Consider the following 19,806-nt stretch of genomic DNA (forward strand, 5'->3'; position numbering starts at 1 on the left):
TTCAATTTCTTATAAGTACTACTTTTAAAGAAACATCTCAAATGATCAATAATTACATATTGCTTTTCAGAAATCCAACAAGATGTGGCAGAAATAGGTTTTATTGAACAGCTGAATGAAGATAAATAATTGCACCCTTACATCCAGGTGTACAACACACATTTATATGCTTATACACACATACACACACACACTCTATACTACTTGTACCAATTCACCAAAACATAGTGCAGCAGTGGTTGAATAAATCAAGTTTTGACAGTATGTGAAAGGCTGAGATCTTTAAGGCTCAGGTCTTGTCCGACTCAGAGAAATTAACTGGGACTTCGGAGCTCTGAAGCCGACTGATCTGTCTCCTCAGTTGCATGATCTCTTCCTCCTGCTCTTCAACCCTTCTCTGCAACCCATGGATCACCTAAAGAATAAAGAAATGTGCTTTAAATTAGTTGGTATTTAAATGTACTGCAAACGCAAGTGTTATTTAGCCTTGTTGAAGCCAACAGAGAACACTTTCTGGTGACACATGCAGCGTAGCCACACATGTAAACAGTAAAACAAAACTGCACATTATATGTAATCCTAAATGCAATTTACATTTGTTTCCAGACAGTTAAATACTTGTAGATTTTGAATTATTAATACAAAATCATTCTTTTTAATTTTGTCATAGCACAAAAAGCCATCAGGGGGTTCTTTTTTTTAGAGCTAAAATATACCCATATATCCCCACACGTACTATGTCTTTACTACAAAAGAGTTCACTCTGTAGAAGCTCGCTGGCCGTGGGCCGAACACTGGGGTCCTTATTTGTCAGCTTCATGATGGACTTAGTCAGGACTGGCCATCTCTGGCAGAACGAGTCTGGGATTTTCCCCTCTCTCAGGTCCCCAAGGGTCCGGACCCGCTCCATCTCTGTCCCAAAAGGCTGGAATAGCTCGAGAGCCAGCACTCCGATGCTGTACATATCTGACTGGGAAAGCAACAACATTCGATGACGATTAATGATAAAATGACAAAGTTGATAAATGATAAAAGTATAGCATGAAAATATTTCATGTTATGTGAAAAATTAAGTCTGAGTTCACATAATTTAGTTAGTATGAATGTGTTTACCTTTGAATCATAATGGGAGCCCTTCAGTTGTTCTGGAGCAGCATACACAAATGTGCCAACACCTGTAGTATGTGAGGAATCTGCAAAATACACCAGAAATGCGACTTTAAAGAAAACAGTACCATCTAGCGGTGATTCTGTGAAGTACTGTGCTATAAAAAAATATATAACAAGCAGTATTACCACTGCTGGGAGAGGTGGTGCTTGTATGGCCATCCATTATTATATCCCTGCAGGCCAGACCAAAGTCCCCAATCCGAACATGGTAGTCATGACCATGGAGGAAAATGTTCCTTGGCTGTAGAAAAAAACAAATACATTGTAATTATAGCTGCTGCGCAGCTGTGAGTCAGGGCCGGGCGTTTTAATGAGGAAGAAGACAAATGAGAAATACAATTATCTTTAAACCTTGAAATCTAGTTGTCTAATGCACACAAACAATACATGAGTAGGTATTAGCATGTTTGTTCTGTATTAACCAGGGCTTGAACTCACAAACTCAGACATCAGGGACAAGTCATGAGCTTGTTGAGCTAACTGCCAAGTAAGTAGAAGGCTTTTACACTTAATGACTAAGGCAATCACAAGGGTCGCAGATTTCAAACTAGTGACAAAAATCCAGTTATCAAGAAAACATTCTGAGATTTTGTGTACTTTATTTAAACAACATAGATATGTCTGTAACTTATTTTTACAAAGATGGATTGCTCCACAAGTGACAAAACTGATCCTTAAAGATGCTCTATTCCCATTGACTGCAATAGCTTACTATACATGAGGATAGAATTAAAAATGTCAAAATTTCAGTTTTGGAGAAAAAAAGTCTGATATTTACCACACTACTTCCAACACGAGATCATGATGAACATTGGACATTTATTAAGTGAGAATTTGAGGTAGTTGTTAACAGTACGGTTTACAGTAAATTAGTAAGAGTAATTGGCAAGCATTTAAGTTTTTGCAAAGTAATAACTCCCTGCTTTCCTAAAAGTAAAATATTGAGGCGCCTCAAGCCTTGAAACAACCTCAACATAACTGAGAAGGGTGTCATCAGTTCCCATAATTGGCCCCGCACGTAGCCAGAAGTTACCAGTTGTGACAGGAAGGCTTTACATCAAACTTTAGGCACGTAGCTCTCAAACCGACATGATGAAATCAGACTGACTGAAAACATCAAACACAGAAAACAGAAGTAGCATTTTGATTTCTCCCTCCTCAGAGAGCCAAATTAGCTGACAAATGAGAAGCTCACACTTGCATGGACAAACCAGAATAACCCGCTTTCAACCACTACAGTACACACCTCCTGAGAGAAACAGAGAGCAGTGAAGCTGCCATGCCTGGTCATGTTGGAGGAGAGCAAAGAACATGGGGGTAGGAGCGGTAACTATTATTATATTATGGATGAAAACTTGGGACATATAGAGGACATGTCAAAAAAGTATGGGAGCAACTTTCTCATTGAGATACAGGGTGCACCTGGAGACGTTTTCTGGAAGGTAAGTGCAACAATGCAACCCTTTTTTTTTTAAATGACAATTGACAGAATTGAAACATGTTAAATGTTTAGTTTCACAGTGCCACATGGACAGAAACACAGCATCTTATACGTATAGATTATAATATTGCCAAATATATAAATGAACATGCATACAGTATGCACAGTGATGGCCACAAGAAGCGTATTATTCAATTTATAAAATCAAAAGGAAAAAATAAGGACATTCTTGCCTTGTTTGACTGCAACATATTTGTATTTCCCAGTTTGTCTTGTCTCGTCTTGTCTCGCCTCAGGGTCTTGCTACACTTCCTCTTCATCTGGCTGCCTCTTACAGAAGAGTAAAGAGCATGCAGAGCATGCAGAGCCTGCTGTCAACAGGGGCAGACCCTGAACTCAGGTCTGGATAAACACAATAAACAACTCAGCTGGAGTTGTTTATCTTTATTAGTTATACATTTTACAATGGCATGCGACACTTCTTCCTTTTATCGTTTACTGGTGTACGACACCCATGTAAAGCAGCTAACCAGATCTTTTTTTACACTTAAGAAGTAGTAAAGTTAGTCAACCCACATCGGTAGTTTCAACTGCTGAACTTAAGACGCTTCTACATGCCATCATCTCATCTCTCAAGAACTGTACACACTTTTCTTCTCACTTAGTATCTCTGCTCTGGATCGTCTTTAGTCATTCCAGAGTACTGCTGCAAGGCTACTCACTAGGTCAAATAGACTGTCTCATATTAACCCTGTTCTTAAGTCTCTTCACTGGCATATAAGATTCAGTTTTAAATTCGCACTCCTACATACAGAGCATTGCACGGTCAGGCTCCTGCAAATATGCCTGAGGTACTTCACCCATATTCGTCAGCTCGCTCTCTTAGGTCAAATATGATAAATTGACTGTCTGTCCCACGCCTAAGACTTGAGGTGTTCAAGCTTTTGAGTCTGTGGCATCTAAACTATGGAATGCTCTGCATCCACCCTTACGGTCCGCTCCTTCTGTGAATTTAAAAAAATCTGTTTGGACAGGCGTTGGGTTGACCTGTCTGCACTTTATGTATTATTATATTATTTTTAATTGTGTTTTAAAAACGTGTTATGTTATCTTGTATGTTTTTTATGCCCCTGTAAAACACTTTGTGATTTTATCTGTGAAAAGCACTTTATAAATACATTTTACTTACTTAAAGACTTACTTTTATCTCAAGTTAAAACATTTTTTTTTTTTAAATCTGCACCAGTTTCACTGTCTCTACCTCTGTCACAGGGACCAGCTCGGTCAAACCACTCTGCACTTGGTGATAGCCGGTTGGCCGAGAATCCTGACTAATTGGCCAAAACCAGGCTCCAAGTTCCAGACCACTGTAATCGGCGTGTGTAGGCAGGCAGAGGCCTGTCTACGGCTCCTCTGTGAGCACGGTGTTAACGTCAATGCAGAGGTGGAAAGTTTATCATATAGAACATCAAAGTTTATTTTTTTTTTACTAATTTAAGCTCATGTCTGTGAAACATACACTTTAAAGAGCCTCACAAATGCAAATAAATCCCTTTTGAAATGTTTTTGCCAAAGGTGTGTTTCTTGTGGTTCCTCTCTAGGTGGAAGGGAGTCACCAGACAGCTCTCCACCTATCAGTACGCTACGTGGCTCTGTCTGCTGTCCACATTCTGGCCAGCTATGGTGCTGATGTTAATGCTGTGGACAGCACTGGGATGACTCCCCTGCACATGGCTGCTGGGATCCTCCATAAAGACATTATGGCCAGCTTGATCAAGGAGGGAGCAGATATAAACATGGTTCGCATTGTCCCCCTGTGCATCAAAATTTATAAGTGACACCCAGTGATTCCCCTTTAACTGTCTTTTTGGTGCTTTAATATTGTTGAAATATGTGCATTAGGTTCTACATTAACTTCAAGTACATTCTTGACTATTTTCAAGGGGGTCAAGCATTCTGGCAACACTCCCCTGCACCTAGCTGCTGTGGCAATGGCTATGAAGTCCACTCAAACCCTGGGGGACGACATTAGCTGCATCTCTGAGCTGCTTGAGCATGGGGCCGAGGTCAATGCGGTGAACAAAGCTGGGTTGACACCTTTACAGGAGGCGTGCAGCATGGGCAACAAGGAGCTGGTGGAGCTGCTGCTCAGGTATGGAGCCAATATCAATAAGCTGACTAAAGCAGGGGAGAGCTGTCTGTTCCTGTTCCTGAACCGCAGACCTAATGTAAGGAACAGCTCTCTGCTGCTGAAAATCCTCAGCCTCACCTCCCTGCTCACAGTCTACAACCACAACGGCCACCTGCCCTCTACCTTGACACTACCATGTTTCTTCAAACAGAGAGACCAGCTACTAAATCTCACTCAGCAGCCAAGGAGGCTTCAGGATATCTGCAAGAGTTGCATTTATCTAAAACATGTGCATGGCAAGAGAGAAGAGTTGAGGAAGATCCTGCCTGAGAAGCTATATGACTTTGTGTTCAACTACTGGGAAAAAAAGATTTGCTTTGTGACAGATGTTGACCAGGACTCTTTTAATTACTTTTTTAATATTACTTCTAGCTGACACCTGTGTGTCAATGCAAACTACTGCAAAAGTTTGCATTAAGCTACAGAGATAACCTGAAATATATGCTGATCGTTGACAAATATAATCTATCAAAGCACCTTACCTTCAGGTCTCTGTGCATGATTCCCCTGGAGTGAATGTACTCCACTCCTTCAAGTATCTTTCTCAGCACGCTGTATGTATGTTCGGTATCAACACATCTGTAAGGACCTGAAAATACAAAAGTTTATTAAAAAAATTCTCTAAAATTGTATTTGATGTCATTTTATGTACAATCTGTAATAGAACAATATTATTTTGTAAAGGAATTCAACTGTTAAACAATTACATTTTGAGGTTTGATCTTCTTTGGGCTTGGTGTTCCTCTCAGAGATCCAGTCCTTCAGTGAGCGCTCACACAGCTGCATCTGGATGTAGAGCATCAGGTGGAACTGTACCTGCAGATATAACCATAACTGAAAACTTTATATCCATTTTAAGTGTACACTGAAGCGAAAACATGGCAATTTTTATCGCTCTAGAAATTTGTCTGATCACTGAAAGCCTGGTTTAAGCACCTACCTCTTTAAAAGGCTTTGTGCATTTGTTGATGCAGGAGTTGTTGTTCAGTTCCATGCTACTCCTGCTGGATTCCTCCTCTAACAGTGCTGAACTGTTCCGCCCCATGGCAGGGCATTTGGAGCTTTTCGGAGGACCTCCTTGTCCCAGGAACACACAGGGGACATAGTTCTCGGGAATCCGGCGCATCGTCTTGGGACACACCACCTTGCCCTTCTCCTGGGTTGGAACTAAAGCTGTGACGTGCTCCGCCTCTCTTGGGGGCACTTTGGCATTTGAAGCAGAATCTGTCGATGCTTGACTGAGGCTTTGGAAAACTATCGAAGAGCTGGAGCCGCTGTTGTCAGGGCTCTCATTAGAACTGCGAAAGAAAGAGCCGAGATAGACTTAGTGTTGTTGGACAACTGCTATCGCACTGACAGACATTATTCCTCAGCGCTGCTGAGTAAGGTCTGGCTCCTCCACACATGCATTCCAGGATAGGAGAAAAAAAAAAACACTCTGGGTTGTTTGCATTTTTGTAAACCAATCGCAATTGTCTTGGGCGGCGCTAAGTTCCGGAAGCAGCGACGGTGGCTCTGCAAAATATTCTTGGGAAGGAATTTGTTTTGGTCAAACATTTGCACCCCGCAAAAGAAAACACCACATACAATATTAAATAAGTTAACTGTTCACACAATACAGTGACGTGAGCTATTTAAATTAGCTGGATACATGGTGAAATCAGCAGGCTTGCCTTATTGCACGATCCAAATTTTCTTCAAAACTTGCCATTTTCAGCGTGTAGCTTAATAGTTTGGAGGTTCTGGTTGTTGTTTCCGTAGCAAACGGAGTTTGAGAACGGTAATACAAAGAGAGCGGAAGGTAAGGGACATCGAGCGCCGGATGTTCCAACGACTATCCTGGAAATAAACTGTCGTCAACCCAGAATATTGGAAAACATAATCAATCAATCAGACTTTATTTATATTTATATGCTATTATTATATTTATATAGCATAGACATTCATACAACCCCACCCCCCCCCCCCCCACACACACACACACACCTGCCAGTAGTGATCCTACCTGTCTTGTTGTTCCGGTGACTCCAGTGCAGGCAGGAGAGGCTCAGGATCTACAACAGAGTTGTTTTCCCCATAAAGCTTCTCTTAGGATAATACAGTCACTAATTTTTAATTTGTCTAATTTGTCGCAGTTAACAACTCACATGCCACAGGCTGAACATGTTCCATCCACGCAGTGTGATAGCCAACAACATTTACATGTAGCAGGCTGGACAACACTTTGACTTCCCTGAGGACCTAGAGCCAAACAAAATAGTGTAATTATGAATCTATTATATCTCTGGGCGTAAAAAAACAACTCTATTGATAAAACACTGATGGCCCACCTTCATGCAGTCATCTTTTGAGACTTTTTTGATGAGAATTTTCTTCACCGCATAAAACTGTCCATCCAGTTTGTTCATAACCTACAAGATGATGTCAAATATAACATGATTGTGTTAATCAACTTAGTCCTTCTTTAGAGGAGTTTGTTAAAAAAAATAAAATAGCATCGAGTAGAAAAGAGTAAAATACCTTAAAAACATTTCCATATGATCCTTTTCCAAGTCGGACTATTTCTTCAAATTCACTAACATACCGGGACGTCTGTGCTTGAAACAGCCCCTCCTTAGGTCTGTGGGAAGGCAAAAACAAACATCACTTACACAATACTTAAATATTTAATTGAAGCAAGTCAACTTCAAAAACTACTCATAGTCTACCTTATAGCAGGATTGTGCGTGTTTGAGCCGAGACCTTGTTGGCCCTGCAAAATGAAATGAGGATAAACAGTAACCACACCGTGCACGTGATAACACTAGATTGTACCAGTTTGTCATTTTTTTTAAAGCTTTACCCAGTTCACAAAACTGTAAGTTAACTGTTTTGATCTATACTCTTATTGACAAGTCTATTATACCACGTAGAAATACCAACTTTACATAATAGTCCTAGTCCCAAACTAACAACATACCTACTACTACAAAGCCCCCAATAGAGAAGATTAGCCAAAAATAATTTGGATGATCTTTTTTTAATGGACCCTGTCCCGTTGCAAGTATGAATAGGTGGTGCCTTGAAGTAGAAAAGGTTGAGAACCCCTGCCCTGGTGGACATACTGGTGATGTGTCCAGTTACCTGTGGGTACAGCGAGGAGCTGGCAGCATGAAGCAGCTCAGTGAAGGCCCGGTTGTGCTGCAGTCTGACGGTGCTGAACTCATCACTTATGGCCAAAGGGGAGAGGAGGTTCATGGCAGCTAAACGCTGGCCAATGACTGTCAGAGGAAACAACACAATCATTTGTAACTACGGTTTGTAATTTTGGAATAAATAAACAATAATCGCAAGGTACTTCACACAGCTGAATATAGGGACAGAATGGTAAACCTGTCTTTTAAAAACTACCAATCAATTCCAGCCCAACATCTCAGTACATACCTTTAAACAGCATACGTGAGCGCGCTGGGTTGCTCTCGTAGACGAAGCACAGGTGCTCCAGTAGAGACCCCAGGAGAAGGTGGTTGGGGATTGCTGAGGCAAACTCTTGGATGGACGGGTAATGTTTACCAGCCATAAACACCTCATGATTATTATCTGTGTCAGAAGCTAAGCATACCAAATAAAAATAAAAAAAATTAGAAAGAGGAAGCAGTGGTTAATTGTTATGATGGGATGATTCTTTGTTCCGTTTTGTTTTTGTAGCACCAAACAACAGTTTAGATTATATTTCACTTTGTTAAACTCCAACTAAAATCAAATACTCATATAAGCACACTGTTTCTTTGCTGTAGTCTTACCTTCTTCAATAACTTTTGCTATCATTTCAACAATGTTTCTGTCTCCTAGGTCCATTTGTTTCTGTATAAAAACACCGTTGGTGCGATTTTAAGCCTACTAATGATTATCCTGTTCACCCCCGGGGGAAAAATATTAGCTCATCTTGTTCATACATAAGGGGGCGTGCACAGCAGTAATGCTTATCTGCCTGGTCCAGCAGACACCACTCTCATCCACCTACTGCACTCCCACACTGACTGTAAACACATGACGAAGTTGAGCCACTTGAGGTCACTGTACCTGAATGGGAGAGAGGGGCTGTTTTATCTTTCCCACACATCTTTACTCTCATACCGCTGGATGAGCGGAGTGGCAGGTCTTGACTTGTTCTGTAGCAGAAATTCGTTGCTGAACTCAAATTTGACTTGATCTTACATTCCGATGATGTCACTAGACCCATGCAAACTTATTTGTCAACAGCAAGTTCGTAGAAGATTAAGGGTAAAATGGCATTCCACCAAATTTATACATGAAGGTCAATTTACCCGTCGTGGAGAGTACTATTCAGCCTGTAAAAACAGCTGTGTGAAATCTTCTGTGGCAGTGGAGGGAGCTTTCTAAAGTCTGAGAAAATAACCCTGATGATGTCATCTGCATTATAAACTGGGGAGCATGTAGTTTAAAAGATGGTTGGATTTAACAGGCAGGGAGGGTCTAATGAAAGATGCTATCAAGTTGCATTATTGGACATGGAGGATCCACCAATTTCTAAACCTCGACTCATACATGCACAAAAGGCCGGATCTCCCGGCATCCATTGCTTGGTGTTTGACCATTCTATTTTTAATCTGTCTTGCGCTAGTCCTCCTACTTTATGAATGTCCTATATCAAATTACTGGAGTACCCCTTTAAGCCTGTTGATTAGGGATGGGCTGTAAGCCTACAGAAAGAAATAACACAATACTTTCTTTTTCTAATATTTATTCATACCACGCTATATATCAATATAGTGTGTTTTTTATTAAGAAACAAAAACAAACATGTAGTTGTTATTCGTAATATTCATAACATGAGAATGCAACAGTTCTTTTTTTAAGACAGGACAGGTGAAGACATAAAAGAGGGAGAGAGGAGGAATGATATGCAGCAAAAAAAAAAAAAAAAGGTCGCAAGTCGGAATCGAACCGATGGCCATTGTGGTAAGGACTGAGCCTTTGTACAGGTGAGCTACCCGTGTCCCAGACAACTTTAGAGGCTTGGTTTGGATTAATTTACCTTAACGGAATAGAGAACAGGACTGGGCTGTCCAACTATGTGGAAATATATTTTTTCTAGAGGTTATTTATATGATGGAACAATCAAAGTTGATCAAAGTTGATCCTTAGAGGCTTACAGTCTGCAGTTTGTGTAATAAAGGGACACTACCATGGCTTGTATAGGGGTAAAACATGTCCTAAGATGAGGAAAAGACTAAAACATGTATGAATGGAAATGCATTTTGTTGCCCAAAAGTGTAATAACAAATACTAAACTCTGGTATTAAAACACGATTACACTGAAATCTACAAATGCAAAAATATGGTATAGTATTTTCTGTGCTAGGAGATAAATAATATACATTTTAAAATGTGGCTATATTTTCCTGGACTGTATAAACTCAAAATCTTGCTTTAAAAATGTTTAATGGGGGACAACTGGTGGATGCCTGGATACTGATTACTGCCCAAAACCCATAATCTGATTTATGGATGTGTCTGATGTGTAAAATACATGTAGGTGTGGACAGAAATTAGCTCAACTTTTTATTAACTGCAGACAATTTCATGTTCAGGTTTTATTATTAAACCATTCAAAAGAATTTAGGCACCATACATTTGTTATTGCTTTTCCAAAAGCACAGGACACAGTGGCTTGATCCATTTGTCTGCTGTGGTACTACAGTTTATCTAACATGGATGTTTATCAAAAATGGAATAATGGTAGGGTGTGCACTTTACTGCAGGTTGGTGTGTGTGTGTGTGTGTGTGTGTGTGTGTGTGTGTGTGTGTGTGTGTGTGTGTGTGTGTGTGGTGGGGGGGTGTCCACCCACCCTATAACGCCCCTGCCTGTTTATATAAGCCAGAAAGTCTTTAGCTATTCACAATCAGACGTTTGTACTCTGGCATGATTGTGTCAGGTAACGTTAATGTGGGATAACCGCCACCAAGGAACAGTAAACAACTAATTAATTAACGTAGAAGAAGAAAAACTGCTTACTGTCAAAATGGACTTCATCGTCCTCTTCGCTTGCCAAACTTAACAGGCTAACGTTACTCTCGATCTCATGTCTCTTGATGGGTTTAAGGTTGCGGACAGCCAAAAAGTTACTGCTGCTTCCATAACATTCCTCTGACTTCAGGAATCCGTTGTTGGATGTTGAACTGTACATTTTTTGTATGCAAAAAAAAAAACGATGACTTGACAAAACAAAGTACTAAAATGCTATCTAATTCACACAGCAGCTAACGTTATTTTATATCTGCAGTATGCTGCACCAAATTACTGGTTGAATCCTTCCTTCCCAAGTGTTAACATCGTATGAATCTTTCAGAAGAGATTAAACATTTCTCTCACAAGTAGCCGACCATATGGTCTGTCAAAAGACGGCCATAATGCAATAGCCAGAGAGGGACCGTCAGACAATGTACGTGCTTTCACTTACAATAAACATTATTTACTGATAGAAAACCAAACATTTAAAAGAAAGATTTGCCTCAAACTTACAATAAATAATTAACATGTGTTGTTTTCTAAAATAAATATAATAGTACAGCCTTAAAACATTGAACCTGGCTGCGATCCATTCATTTTTTTTACTATAGGAGGTAAATGCACACGCGCCCTAACATCTCGGTTTAGTGATGAAATGCTACAAAGTGTGAGGCGAGGTTTTGATAATGCTTATTAATGTACAGCAGTCTTGACACTTTTAACCCTTTTTTATTTTGTCTCTGTTTTGTGAGGTTGCTGTTTTAATTTACACACTCAATAGTTTAATAATATTGCTTTTAATAGTCAACCTGCGCAGTTTTGCGCACGGGTGAAGCTCGCGAACAGTCTGCGCAGTGCGCGCGGAACAGATTTACGTTTGTGTTTACGGCATGTTGTGAAGAGGTTTATGAAAATGTGTATCACTTGAAAACAAACTAGCTAGCTACGTTTGCACGAATAGTAATATGTTAGTTGGTGTCTCTTCCTTTCTCTGTTTCAGAAGAAGTCCCATTTCCCATTTTGAATGAATCCCTTCTGAATCTTTTCGGTCTTTGAAGATGTCTGATGCTTGGTAAGTTCTGCTAACAAAGTATATTATTTAACGTCAACTTGCCTGCAGATATATATTTACTGTTAGACACCTATTACATGTTAGGCCCAGTCCTCCTCATCGTTGTCATATAGGTTTGTACCACACTTCAATGAAAAATCAGCCCATTTATGTATCATTATCTATGATCATTATGCATCTGTGTACATTCAATGAGACATTCTCCAACTATATTGACTTTATATTTTATAGTAAGGTCACCTTCAACAGGCCTTATGTATTCATCGCAGATCAGAGAACACAGGGTTTAAGGAGCTCATAACATATTTGATTTTTTTCTTGCTAGTTGTATAAATCTGTTGCTGCAGTATAAATTTAGCATAAGGTAAAGTTATACATCATTGTCAATGAGTGCTGGTTTTCTTCTCAACAGTTCTGAACCTGCAGGAGCCATCAAGGCCATTGACAAGCACTCAGTGCATCAAATCTGCTCAGGACAGGTGGTGCTGACTTTGGCCACTGCTGTCAAAGAGCTGGTGGAAAACAGCATTGATGCAGGGGCCACCAACGTTGGTAAGTGTGGATACACACAGTATTGTACATTCTTTTATCTGTCTTTTTAAAAAGGTGAAACATGATACTGGGGTTTTCTGTTTGCTAAAGATGTGTTTATAGCTAGAGGTGTGAATCTTCACTGATCTTTCGATTCGATTATGATTATCATGTCTTTGATTCAATATCTCCATGCATCACGATGAGTCAAATACATTTTTACTATTAAAGCCATATAGGATATTTAATTCATAGCTTTTCAAGCTTCAAAAACAAAATATTCTGCAGTGCTCTAATACTAAATCAGCACTGAGCACATGGCACTTCCTGAATGTGCAAAACATAACAGAATATGGAAACGGAAAGGTTGTTAGGCATACATTAAATTGTAAATAGAAATAATCGATTATGGCCCAGCCGATTATCGATGCAGCATCGTCCATGTTCACAATTCGATGCATCGGTTATTTGATTAATTTCAACACCTCTATTTATAGCCCACCTATCACTAATGAGAACTAGAGCTGTGAATGCCGAAAGAATAATTATTTTATCTTTATTAAAATAACAAGGTGCTCATGTTTGCAGTCCAGGACAATAGGAGATATTGATTTAGTAAAATATGGGCAGAAATTCCAATATGTTTCTGTTGCACACATTCCAGATATCAGGCTAAAGGAGTGTGGAGCTGAACTAGTGGAAGTGTCAGACAATGGCAAAGGAGTAGAAGAGGCCAACTTTGAAGGACTGAGTAAGTGTTAGCTTTGTTTATCTCCACCCCTGTTAGTCAAAGTCTACCTCATCTTTTTGTTTTAGTGACACCTCTTCTGTCTGTTCCGCAGCATTGAAGCATCACACGTCAAAGCTAAAGGATTTCTCTGATCTCCTCCATGTGGAAACATTTGGCTTCAGAGGTGAAGCCCTCAGCTCTTTATGTGCTCTGAGGTAAAACACCTCAACAGCCACATTCATTCGATTTAGTCTATATCAACGATGGTTCATTTATGGGATAGTTTCGGTGCTGCCGGAAGTTCCGCCAGATGTCCCTCACTTTGAGTCAACTTTAAACTCCGGTCACATCGAGCAATATTAACCGGAACCTCTGAGCAACGTTACAGGCTGAAAATGACAAGTTTTGAAGAAAATTTGGATCGTGCAACAAGGCAAGCCTGCTTGGTTCGTTCGGGGGAATATACATAATATATATAATATGTTCACAGCATTTACTATCTAACTGGGACGTTTTGGGGCCTGTTGGCGGGGATTTGCTATGGATAAGATACACTGGTAAGAGCAAATTATTTTTCACCATGTATCCAGCTAATTTAAATGGCTCACTGTATTGTGTGAACAGTTAACTTTGTTTAATATTGTATGTGGCGTTTTCTTTTGCTGGGTGCAAATATTCCACCAAAACAAGTTCCTTCCCAATACTATTTTGCAGAGCCACGTTCGCTGCGTCCGGAGCTTAGCGCCGGCCAAGACGATTGTAATCTGTTTTTAAAAAAAATAAAAAGAACATCCCCTGAGCACAGGGATCCAGGAATGTTGTGTGGACTAGCTAGTCCACACAACATTCCTGGATAAAATATGCTCTGGTTTATTAGATCTGAGATCTGAGAGTTTAAAACGCCAACACAAAGAAAGTGGTGAGGGACATCCAGCTAAAAAAAATGCGGGACATCCGGCCGAACCTCTGGCGGCACCGGAACAATTCCGGAAATGAAACGTCATTGATGTAGACTAGGCAATGCAAGACTTTTCGGCAAATAAACCTGTATTGCTTGTCACCTCATCATCTACAGTGGCTTAAGTGTGGTGACATGCCATGAGTCCAGCCAGGTGGGGACCAAGCTGGTGTTTGACCACAAGGGCCACATAGTGCAGAAGTCTCCTCATCCCCGGCAGCAAGGCACCACAGTCAGCCTGCAGCAGCTCTTCTACACCCTGCCTGTTCGACACAAGGAGTTCCAACGCAATATTAAGAAGGTCAATCAGTAAAAGAGCCTTCTTATGTTTCTGCATGTTTTAGTCTACTATGAAGCTCCTGGTAGTTTTCCCAAGCATGAAATCATTTTTTTTCATTCATGTTATATACACGGTGTTTCCTTTAGGATTTATTTTTTAGCAGTGGGGGCAAGTCTGTCCGAACAACAACTGGACGCGTCCAGTAACCTCTGAATAATTCTACTTGTTGTTAAATTGTAAGGATTTGTGCATTATGTCGGCAGGATAATTTAAAAGGTAACCGCGACTACATTTTTTGTACCACCCTATTTCTGATACCGTGGTGGCAGAAATTTTGCTGTGGCGGGCCACCACTACAAAATCAACATAGAGGAAACACTGTATACAATTGCCTTGCAATGACTTTACACATGCTTGAGATTAAGCATGAAGCCCTGGATGTCTGAGCTTCCCTCCAGCACATGAACACACCACCTAGAAGACTTTTTAATTGCAATGAATACTTTCAAATGTACTTCAACACAATTCTAACACACTATGAATGTTATATGAATGTTAAAAATGTTTGAGATAAAATGAAAACTTTTTTTTTATCTCAAACCAGTTTCTAGACTTTGCAAGTTGATTTTCATACCATGAAATGAACCTATTGGAGGCCAGGTGGATAGGAAAAACACATGAATTAAAAAAAAGAAGAAGAAAAATCATTAAAATGGTCAGCAGGAATTCAAAACCACCAATATTCACATTGGCTCAAACAGGGATTTGACACAGTCAGAGAACATAATATACCTTGGAATCATAATTGTTTTTTTTTATTTATTATCTTTTAATGTATTAGTTTAGAGCCAATATGTGGCTAAATAAATTACCTAGGTCATCCATCTATAATCCTCAATATTTCATTGATTTGAATTTTCAGGAGTATGCCAAAATGATACATGTCCTGCAGTCCTACTGTATCATCTCTACAGGAGTGCGTATTACCTGCTCCAACCAAAATGGGCAGGGAAAGCGCAGCACAGTCCTCAGCACCAGTGGCAGCCAGAATATGAGAGATAACATCGGGGCCATATTTGGACCAAAACAGGTTAGAACATTGCTTTAACACTTTTCTTGACTACACTTTTTATTTGCAATCTGCAGAAGGAGTCAGTCTGACCATATCAGTGACAGTCTCAATTCTCCCAGATGCTGCTTAGAATGAAATAAAACACGTATCTTCTATCTTAATGTTCATTGTTGAGTTTATTTAACAAGTCTAATTGGCATTTAGACCAACATCGAAGAGTTGAAGAATACCCTTAGAGGAACTGTGTTAATTCCTCAGTTGAAATAAAATATGCAAACCGTTTTTTACTGTGACTGAAGATCAGGTGATGCAAATAGTTTTGTCAAATTGCTTCTGTTTTTTCCCCCTGTGTGCTGCAGCTACAGAGTCTTCTGCCGTTTCAGCAAGTGTCTCCTACAGAAAATGTTATTGAAGAATATGGACTCAAAGATGCAGAGCTACCCAAACAGCTTTTTTCGTGAGTGATAAGGTTGCGTGGAAGTCCTGTATGTGCCTTCTCTGCAAACAAAGCTGTTCTTTTTTTTATTACAAACTTTTATGTTTTGGCAGCATGACAGGGTTTGTGTCACGAGGAGACCATGGTGTTGGGAGAAGTTCCACAGACAGGCAGTTCTTTTTCATTAACAACCGGCCGTGTGATCCCCTTAAGGTAATTGAAGTCCCCCTATTTAGCATTTATAAGACATTATAATAATGGTTTTGAACACACTATAATCTAAAGTATTACCAATGAGGGTTTACATTTTCAGCCTAATCTTTGGTTATTCACAATTTGCAGGTGACCAAACTTGTAAATGAAGTGTATCATATGTACAACAGACACCAATATCCATTTGTTGCCTTGAACATAGCTGTGGCCTCTGGTAAGAAAATAACTGAACTCAAGATTTTCTTTTTCTGAAACACATTGCACTCTGCCTTTCTGTACTATATAAGCTGTTTCTCTGTGTTTTTTTTTCCAGAGTGTGTGGACGTCAACGTGACCCCAGACAAACGACAGATTTTCCTTCAGGAGGAGAAACTCTTGCTGGCTATTCTCAAGACCTCTCTCATCAACATGTATGAGGCCGGAGTCAATAAGATCAGCCTGAACAATACACCCATACCCGGCACCAGTGAGAACAGATCATTACATTTAGACAGCATATCAAAATATAAGCTGTAGGCCTACCGTTATATATTGAGAGATTTTCCAATGCTTTTATTTTGACTGTCACTGTCTGTCACTTGTTTCTAGATACAATGTCTGTGTCTGAAATCTGTCAGGTTGTTCCGTCCAATGCAAACATGCCAGAACCTGGAGAGGACATGGAGCCACTGACTCGGAGCGCAAAGTTGTCCCTAAACCTGGCCGGCCTAAAAGCTGCTTTTTCAAGTCATCACAGCTCCAATTCTGGAAACAAGTCAAGTGTGGCAAAAGCTGGCCCAACACAGAAAACGCTGCAGTCTTTTTTTAAGGACACTGTCAAACCTCCTACCTGCAAACCAAGCGTAACATCTCCTTTGAAACCCACAAGAGATCTAGCTAAATGCTCCCCGGTGGGAAAGTCGGAGCTAGATGAGTTCAGTTACGGGAGTATGTCATGCAGTGACGCAGACTCTGAAAAAGACAGTGCCGTGTCGAGCTGTAACGTCACCATGGCAACACCAGATATTCAGTGTTCTGGCCTGGAGTTCAGTTCTCCTGAATCAGCCACCGACGGTGTAAAATACGAAGCATTTGAAGAAACGTCAGACAGTAGTCAAACTGTTCCTGAACACCCAGAGTTACGGACTGAGCCGCGCACTTCCAATGAGGACTGCACTGTGGGCCCAGATGCCAAGAGGGCCAGGACAGAAAATCCACATTTCCCAGCGGAACACAAATCCAACACTTTTTCCAATTCCTCCTCAACGGTGGATGCGCCAGTCTGCCTACAGAAGAAGACTGTGCCCCTCCAGTTCTCTTTACAAGAGCTGGCGGGGAAGGTGAAGAGGTTACAGGAACTACAGAAGCAGAGGGCAGGCGAGGATCTGCGCTATCGACGCTTCAGGGCCAAGATCAACCCCGGAGAAAACCAAAGCGCAGAGGAAGAGCTCAAGAAAGAGATCAGGTGGGATTTTACTACTATAGCAACTGCTGAACTTGGCAGTATTATTATTTCTACGACAGTAAATATATATATTTTGTCTTTCATCCCTATAGTAAAGACATGTTCAAAGAGATGGAGATCATCGGTCAGTTTAACCTGGGCTTCATCATCACCAAACTCAACTCGGACATCTTCATGATTGACCAGCATGCCACAGATGAGAAATACAACTTTGAGATGCTGCAGCAGCACACTGTGCTCCAAGGACAGAAACTCATAGCGTACGAATCGGAATCAGTTGATGCACTTTTGCCTTGTGTTGTTTTTTCTTTCCTTATGACCTTTTTACATATCAAGTTTGTGTTTCTTTATGTTTGCAGTCCTCAGAAGCTTCACCTCACTGCTGTCAGTGAAAATGTACTCATGGAGAACATTGAGATTTTCCGAAAGAATGGCTTTGAATTTCTTGTCGATGAGGACGGTATGAACATTTCAATATTAGTTGATTTTATCTCAAGTTCAGAACAATTATATTAATGATTATGAATACTAAACCAACTGTTTTTGTTTTTGTTTTGTTTTTTACTGTGACTGCAGCTCAGGTGATGGAGAGGGTTAAGCTGGTATCTCTGCCCACCAGTAAAAACTGGACATTTGGCCCAGCCGACATTGAAGAGCTAATCTTCATGTTGAGCGACAGCCCGGGGGTCATGTGTCGACCGTCCCGCGTCAGGCAGATGTTTGCCTCTCGAGCTTGTCGAAAATCAGTGAGTTCATTCTGACACTTTGAAGTATTTACAGATATTTACATAGACCAGGTTTTGGCTTTTTGATTAGGATCAGCAGTCATGATCAGAATGTTATTTCCCAGCTTGGCCATCAGTAATTTTAAGCCTACACAAATGTTTTGTATGCTTAGGCAGTTTACAGCCAAATACTACTACCTACCACTTTGAAAAGCATAACTTTTGTCCGTCTTTCCAGTAACCATTGATTTCCCTTCAATTCCTTGCACTATGAAAACAACCTGTAAATATCAATACTACTGTCATTTTAATCAGACCTATGGTATTGTGTTGTTCATTATGTAGAACAGACTTTTGAATTGAATGTTAATTAAATTACCATAGCAATAGAGCTGGGCAATATATCAATATTATATTGATATCTTGATATGAGACTAGATATCGTAATATGGCAGAAGTGTAGCCTTTTCCTGGTTTTAAAGGCTGGATTACAGTAAAGTTGTCAATTTTCTGAATTTACCAGACTGTTGTAACTGTTCTATTATTTGCCTTTACCCACTTACTGGTAGTCATTATATCCACATTACTGATGATTATTTATCAAAAATCTCATTGTGTAAATATTTTGTGAAAGCACCAATAGTCAACACTACAATATCGTTGTGGTATCGATATCGAGGTATTTGGTCAAAAATATCATGAAATTTGATTTTCTCCATATCGCCCAGCCCTACATAGCAATTATATGGGTAATTTGAATGAAAAACAAAAATGCTTTTAAACCACTGCAAGTTAATTGTAATACTGTACTGAAATTACTGAAAATAAAAATAATTATTATAAAATAATATAAAACCCACAAATCTAATCGAACATCCACATCCACATAGTATTGTAAGGTGTTTGTGATTTTGTAGTCTCTAAAATGTAAAAACACTGCGATGGTCATTTTTAAGTAGCTACAATAAGACCAATTGTTATTCAGTTTTATTATAGACTAATTGAGTAACATTATTGTTTTGCCTGTGTCCATCTTCAGGTGATGATTGGCACTGCTCTGAGTGTCAGTGAGATGAAAAAGCTCCTGGTTCACATGGGGGAGATCGAGCATCCATGGAACTGTCCTCACGGCAGGCCCACCATGAGACACCTCGCCAATCTGGACATCATCTCACAAGACTAACCGTGTCGAGGAAGGGTCCTACTTTACACCGGCTTAATATAACTGAAATGTGCTTTTGTTCCAGTATTTCTGTTAAACGTCACTGATACACAGAAGACTGAGTCCAAACCATAGCTTGTGTATTTTTGTATGGTTCAAATGCTTGGTGTTGACCCTTTCGGTGTGTTTTCTTAATCTCTATTTTATCTGTATTTTGCATCACAAAATTTTATTTTTTATATTTTAAAACCCCAATTATTCGGTAAATAAACAAGATATGCCACTTTCTGTGTCTGTATTATTAAACCAGTAGTAGTACTAGATGGTCACTGTTTTACCCTTTTTGACTGATAACGGACGCCGTAGTT

At 39.9% G+C, this 19,806-nt stretch overlaps 3 protein-coding genes across 6 annotated transcripts; 2 read left to right on the forward strand and 1 right to left on the reverse strand.

The window, feature by feature from the left end:
- Positions 1-83: 83 nt before the first annotated feature.
- eif2ak1 (eukaryotic translation initiation factor 2-alpha kinase 1) lies at positions 84-11,239 on the reverse strand. Of its 3 annotated transcripts, XM_028568125.1 has the most exons (16): positions 10,822-10,910; positions 8,865-8,953; positions 8,226-8,393; positions 7,926-8,062; positions 7,511-7,554; positions 7,323-7,422; positions 7,133-7,213; positions 6,950-7,043; positions 6,808-6,856; positions 5,743-6,100; positions 5,510-5,618; positions 5,285-5,391; positions 1,297-1,411; positions 1,114-1,193; positions 737-970; positions 84-415 (listed from the first exon to the last, which is right to left on the reverse strand). In XM_028568125.1, exons 2-16 carry the CDS (start codon positions 8,914-8,916, stop codon positions 290-292), a joined length of 1,854 nt encoding a protein of 617 aa, XP_028423926.1. In that variant the 5' UTR covers positions 8,917-8,953; positions 10,822-10,910; the 3' UTR covers positions 84-289. The 3 variants fall into 3 exon arrangements, with proteins under 3 accessions (XP_028423926.1, XP_028423923.1, XP_028423925.1); XM_028568122.1 differs by lacking the exon at positions 8,865-8,953 and having other exon boundaries at positions 10,822-11,239; XM_028568124.1 differs by lacking the exons at positions 8,865-8,953; positions 10,822-10,910 and adding an exon at positions 8,585-8,851.
- On the forward strand, positions 2,353-4,442 carry LOC114548280 (ankyrin repeat domain-containing protein 61). 2 transcript variants are annotated; one of them, XM_028568126.1, is made up of 3 exons: positions 2,353-2,612; positions 2,878-3,011; positions 3,884-4,442. In XM_028568126.1, the coding sequence occupies exons 1-3, from the start codon at positions 2,460-2,462 to the stop codon at positions 4,107-4,109; spliced, it is 513 nt and encodes a 170-aa protein (XP_028423927.1). In that variant the 5' UTR covers positions 2,353-2,459; the 3' UTR covers positions 4,110-4,442. The 2 variants fall into 2 exon arrangements, with proteins under 2 accessions (XP_028423927.1, XP_028423928.1); XM_028568127.1 differs by having other exon boundaries at positions 2,908-3,011.
- A 415-nt stretch (positions 11,240-11,654) lies between the features above and the next one.
- Positions 11,655-19,723, forward strand: pms2 (PMS1 homolog 2, mismatch repair system component). Its single transcript, XM_028567672.1, has 15 exons — positions 11,655-11,887; positions 12,300-12,439; positions 13,083-13,169; positions 13,261-13,363; positions 14,224-14,407; positions 15,309-15,476; positions 15,818-15,915; positions 16,008-16,107; positions 16,237-16,321; positions 16,421-16,573; positions 16,696-17,551; positions 17,644-17,811; positions 17,911-18,011; positions 18,128-18,297; positions 19,316-19,723. Exons 1-15 carry the CDS (start codon positions 11,874-11,876, stop codon positions 19,457-19,459), a joined length of 2,571 nt encoding a protein of 856 aa, XP_028423473.1. The 5' UTR covers positions 11,655-11,873; the 3' UTR covers positions 19,460-19,723.
- Positions 19,724-19,806: the final 83 nt, after the last annotated feature.

This window comes from Perca flavescens, chromosome 21, assembly GCF_004354835.1.
Source record: "Perca flavescens isolate YP-PL-M2 chromosome 21, PFLA_1.0, whole genome shotgun sequence".
In the NCBI taxonomy this organism is placed as follows: Eukaryota; Metazoa; Chordata; class Actinopteri; order Perciformes; family Percidae; genus Perca; species Perca flavescens.

Bases quoted from the DNA above. Each gene is read 5' to 3' on its own strand.
- LOC114548280 (XM_028568126.1), top strand. From the start codon at position 2,460: ATGTTGGAGGAGAGCAAAGAACATGGGGGTAGGAGCGGTAACTATTAT. The intron at 2,613-2,877 runs GTAAGTGCAACA...TGTATTTCCCAG, and splicing joins CTGGAGACGTTTTCTGGAAG to TTTGTCTTGTCTCGTCTTGT. The intron at 3,012-3,883 runs GTCTGGATAAAC...CCTCTGTCACAG, and splicing joins GGGGCAGACCCTGAACTCAG to GGACCAGCTCGGTCAAACCA.
- eif2ak1 (XM_028568122.1), bottom strand. From the start codon at position 10,993: ATGTACAGTTCAACATCCAACAACGGATTCCTGAAGTCAGAGGAATGT. The intron at 7,423-7,510 runs GTAGACTATGAG...GCCTTCCCACAG, and splicing joins ACGCACAATCCTGCTATAAG to ACCTAAGGAGGGGCTGTTTC. The intron at 7,214-7,322 runs GTATTTTACTCT...ATCATCTTGTAG, and splicing joins CATATGGAAATGTTTTTAAG to GTTATGAACAAACTGGATGG.
- pms2 (XM_028567672.1), top strand. The intron at 13,170-13,260 runs GTAAGTGTTAGC...TCTGTTCCGCAG, and splicing joins GGCCAACTTTGAAGGACTGA to CATTGAAGCATCACACGTCA. The intron at 15,477-15,817 runs GTTAGAACATTG...TGTGTGCTGCAG, and splicing joins CCATATTTGGACCAAAACAG to CTACAGAGTCTTCTGCCGTT.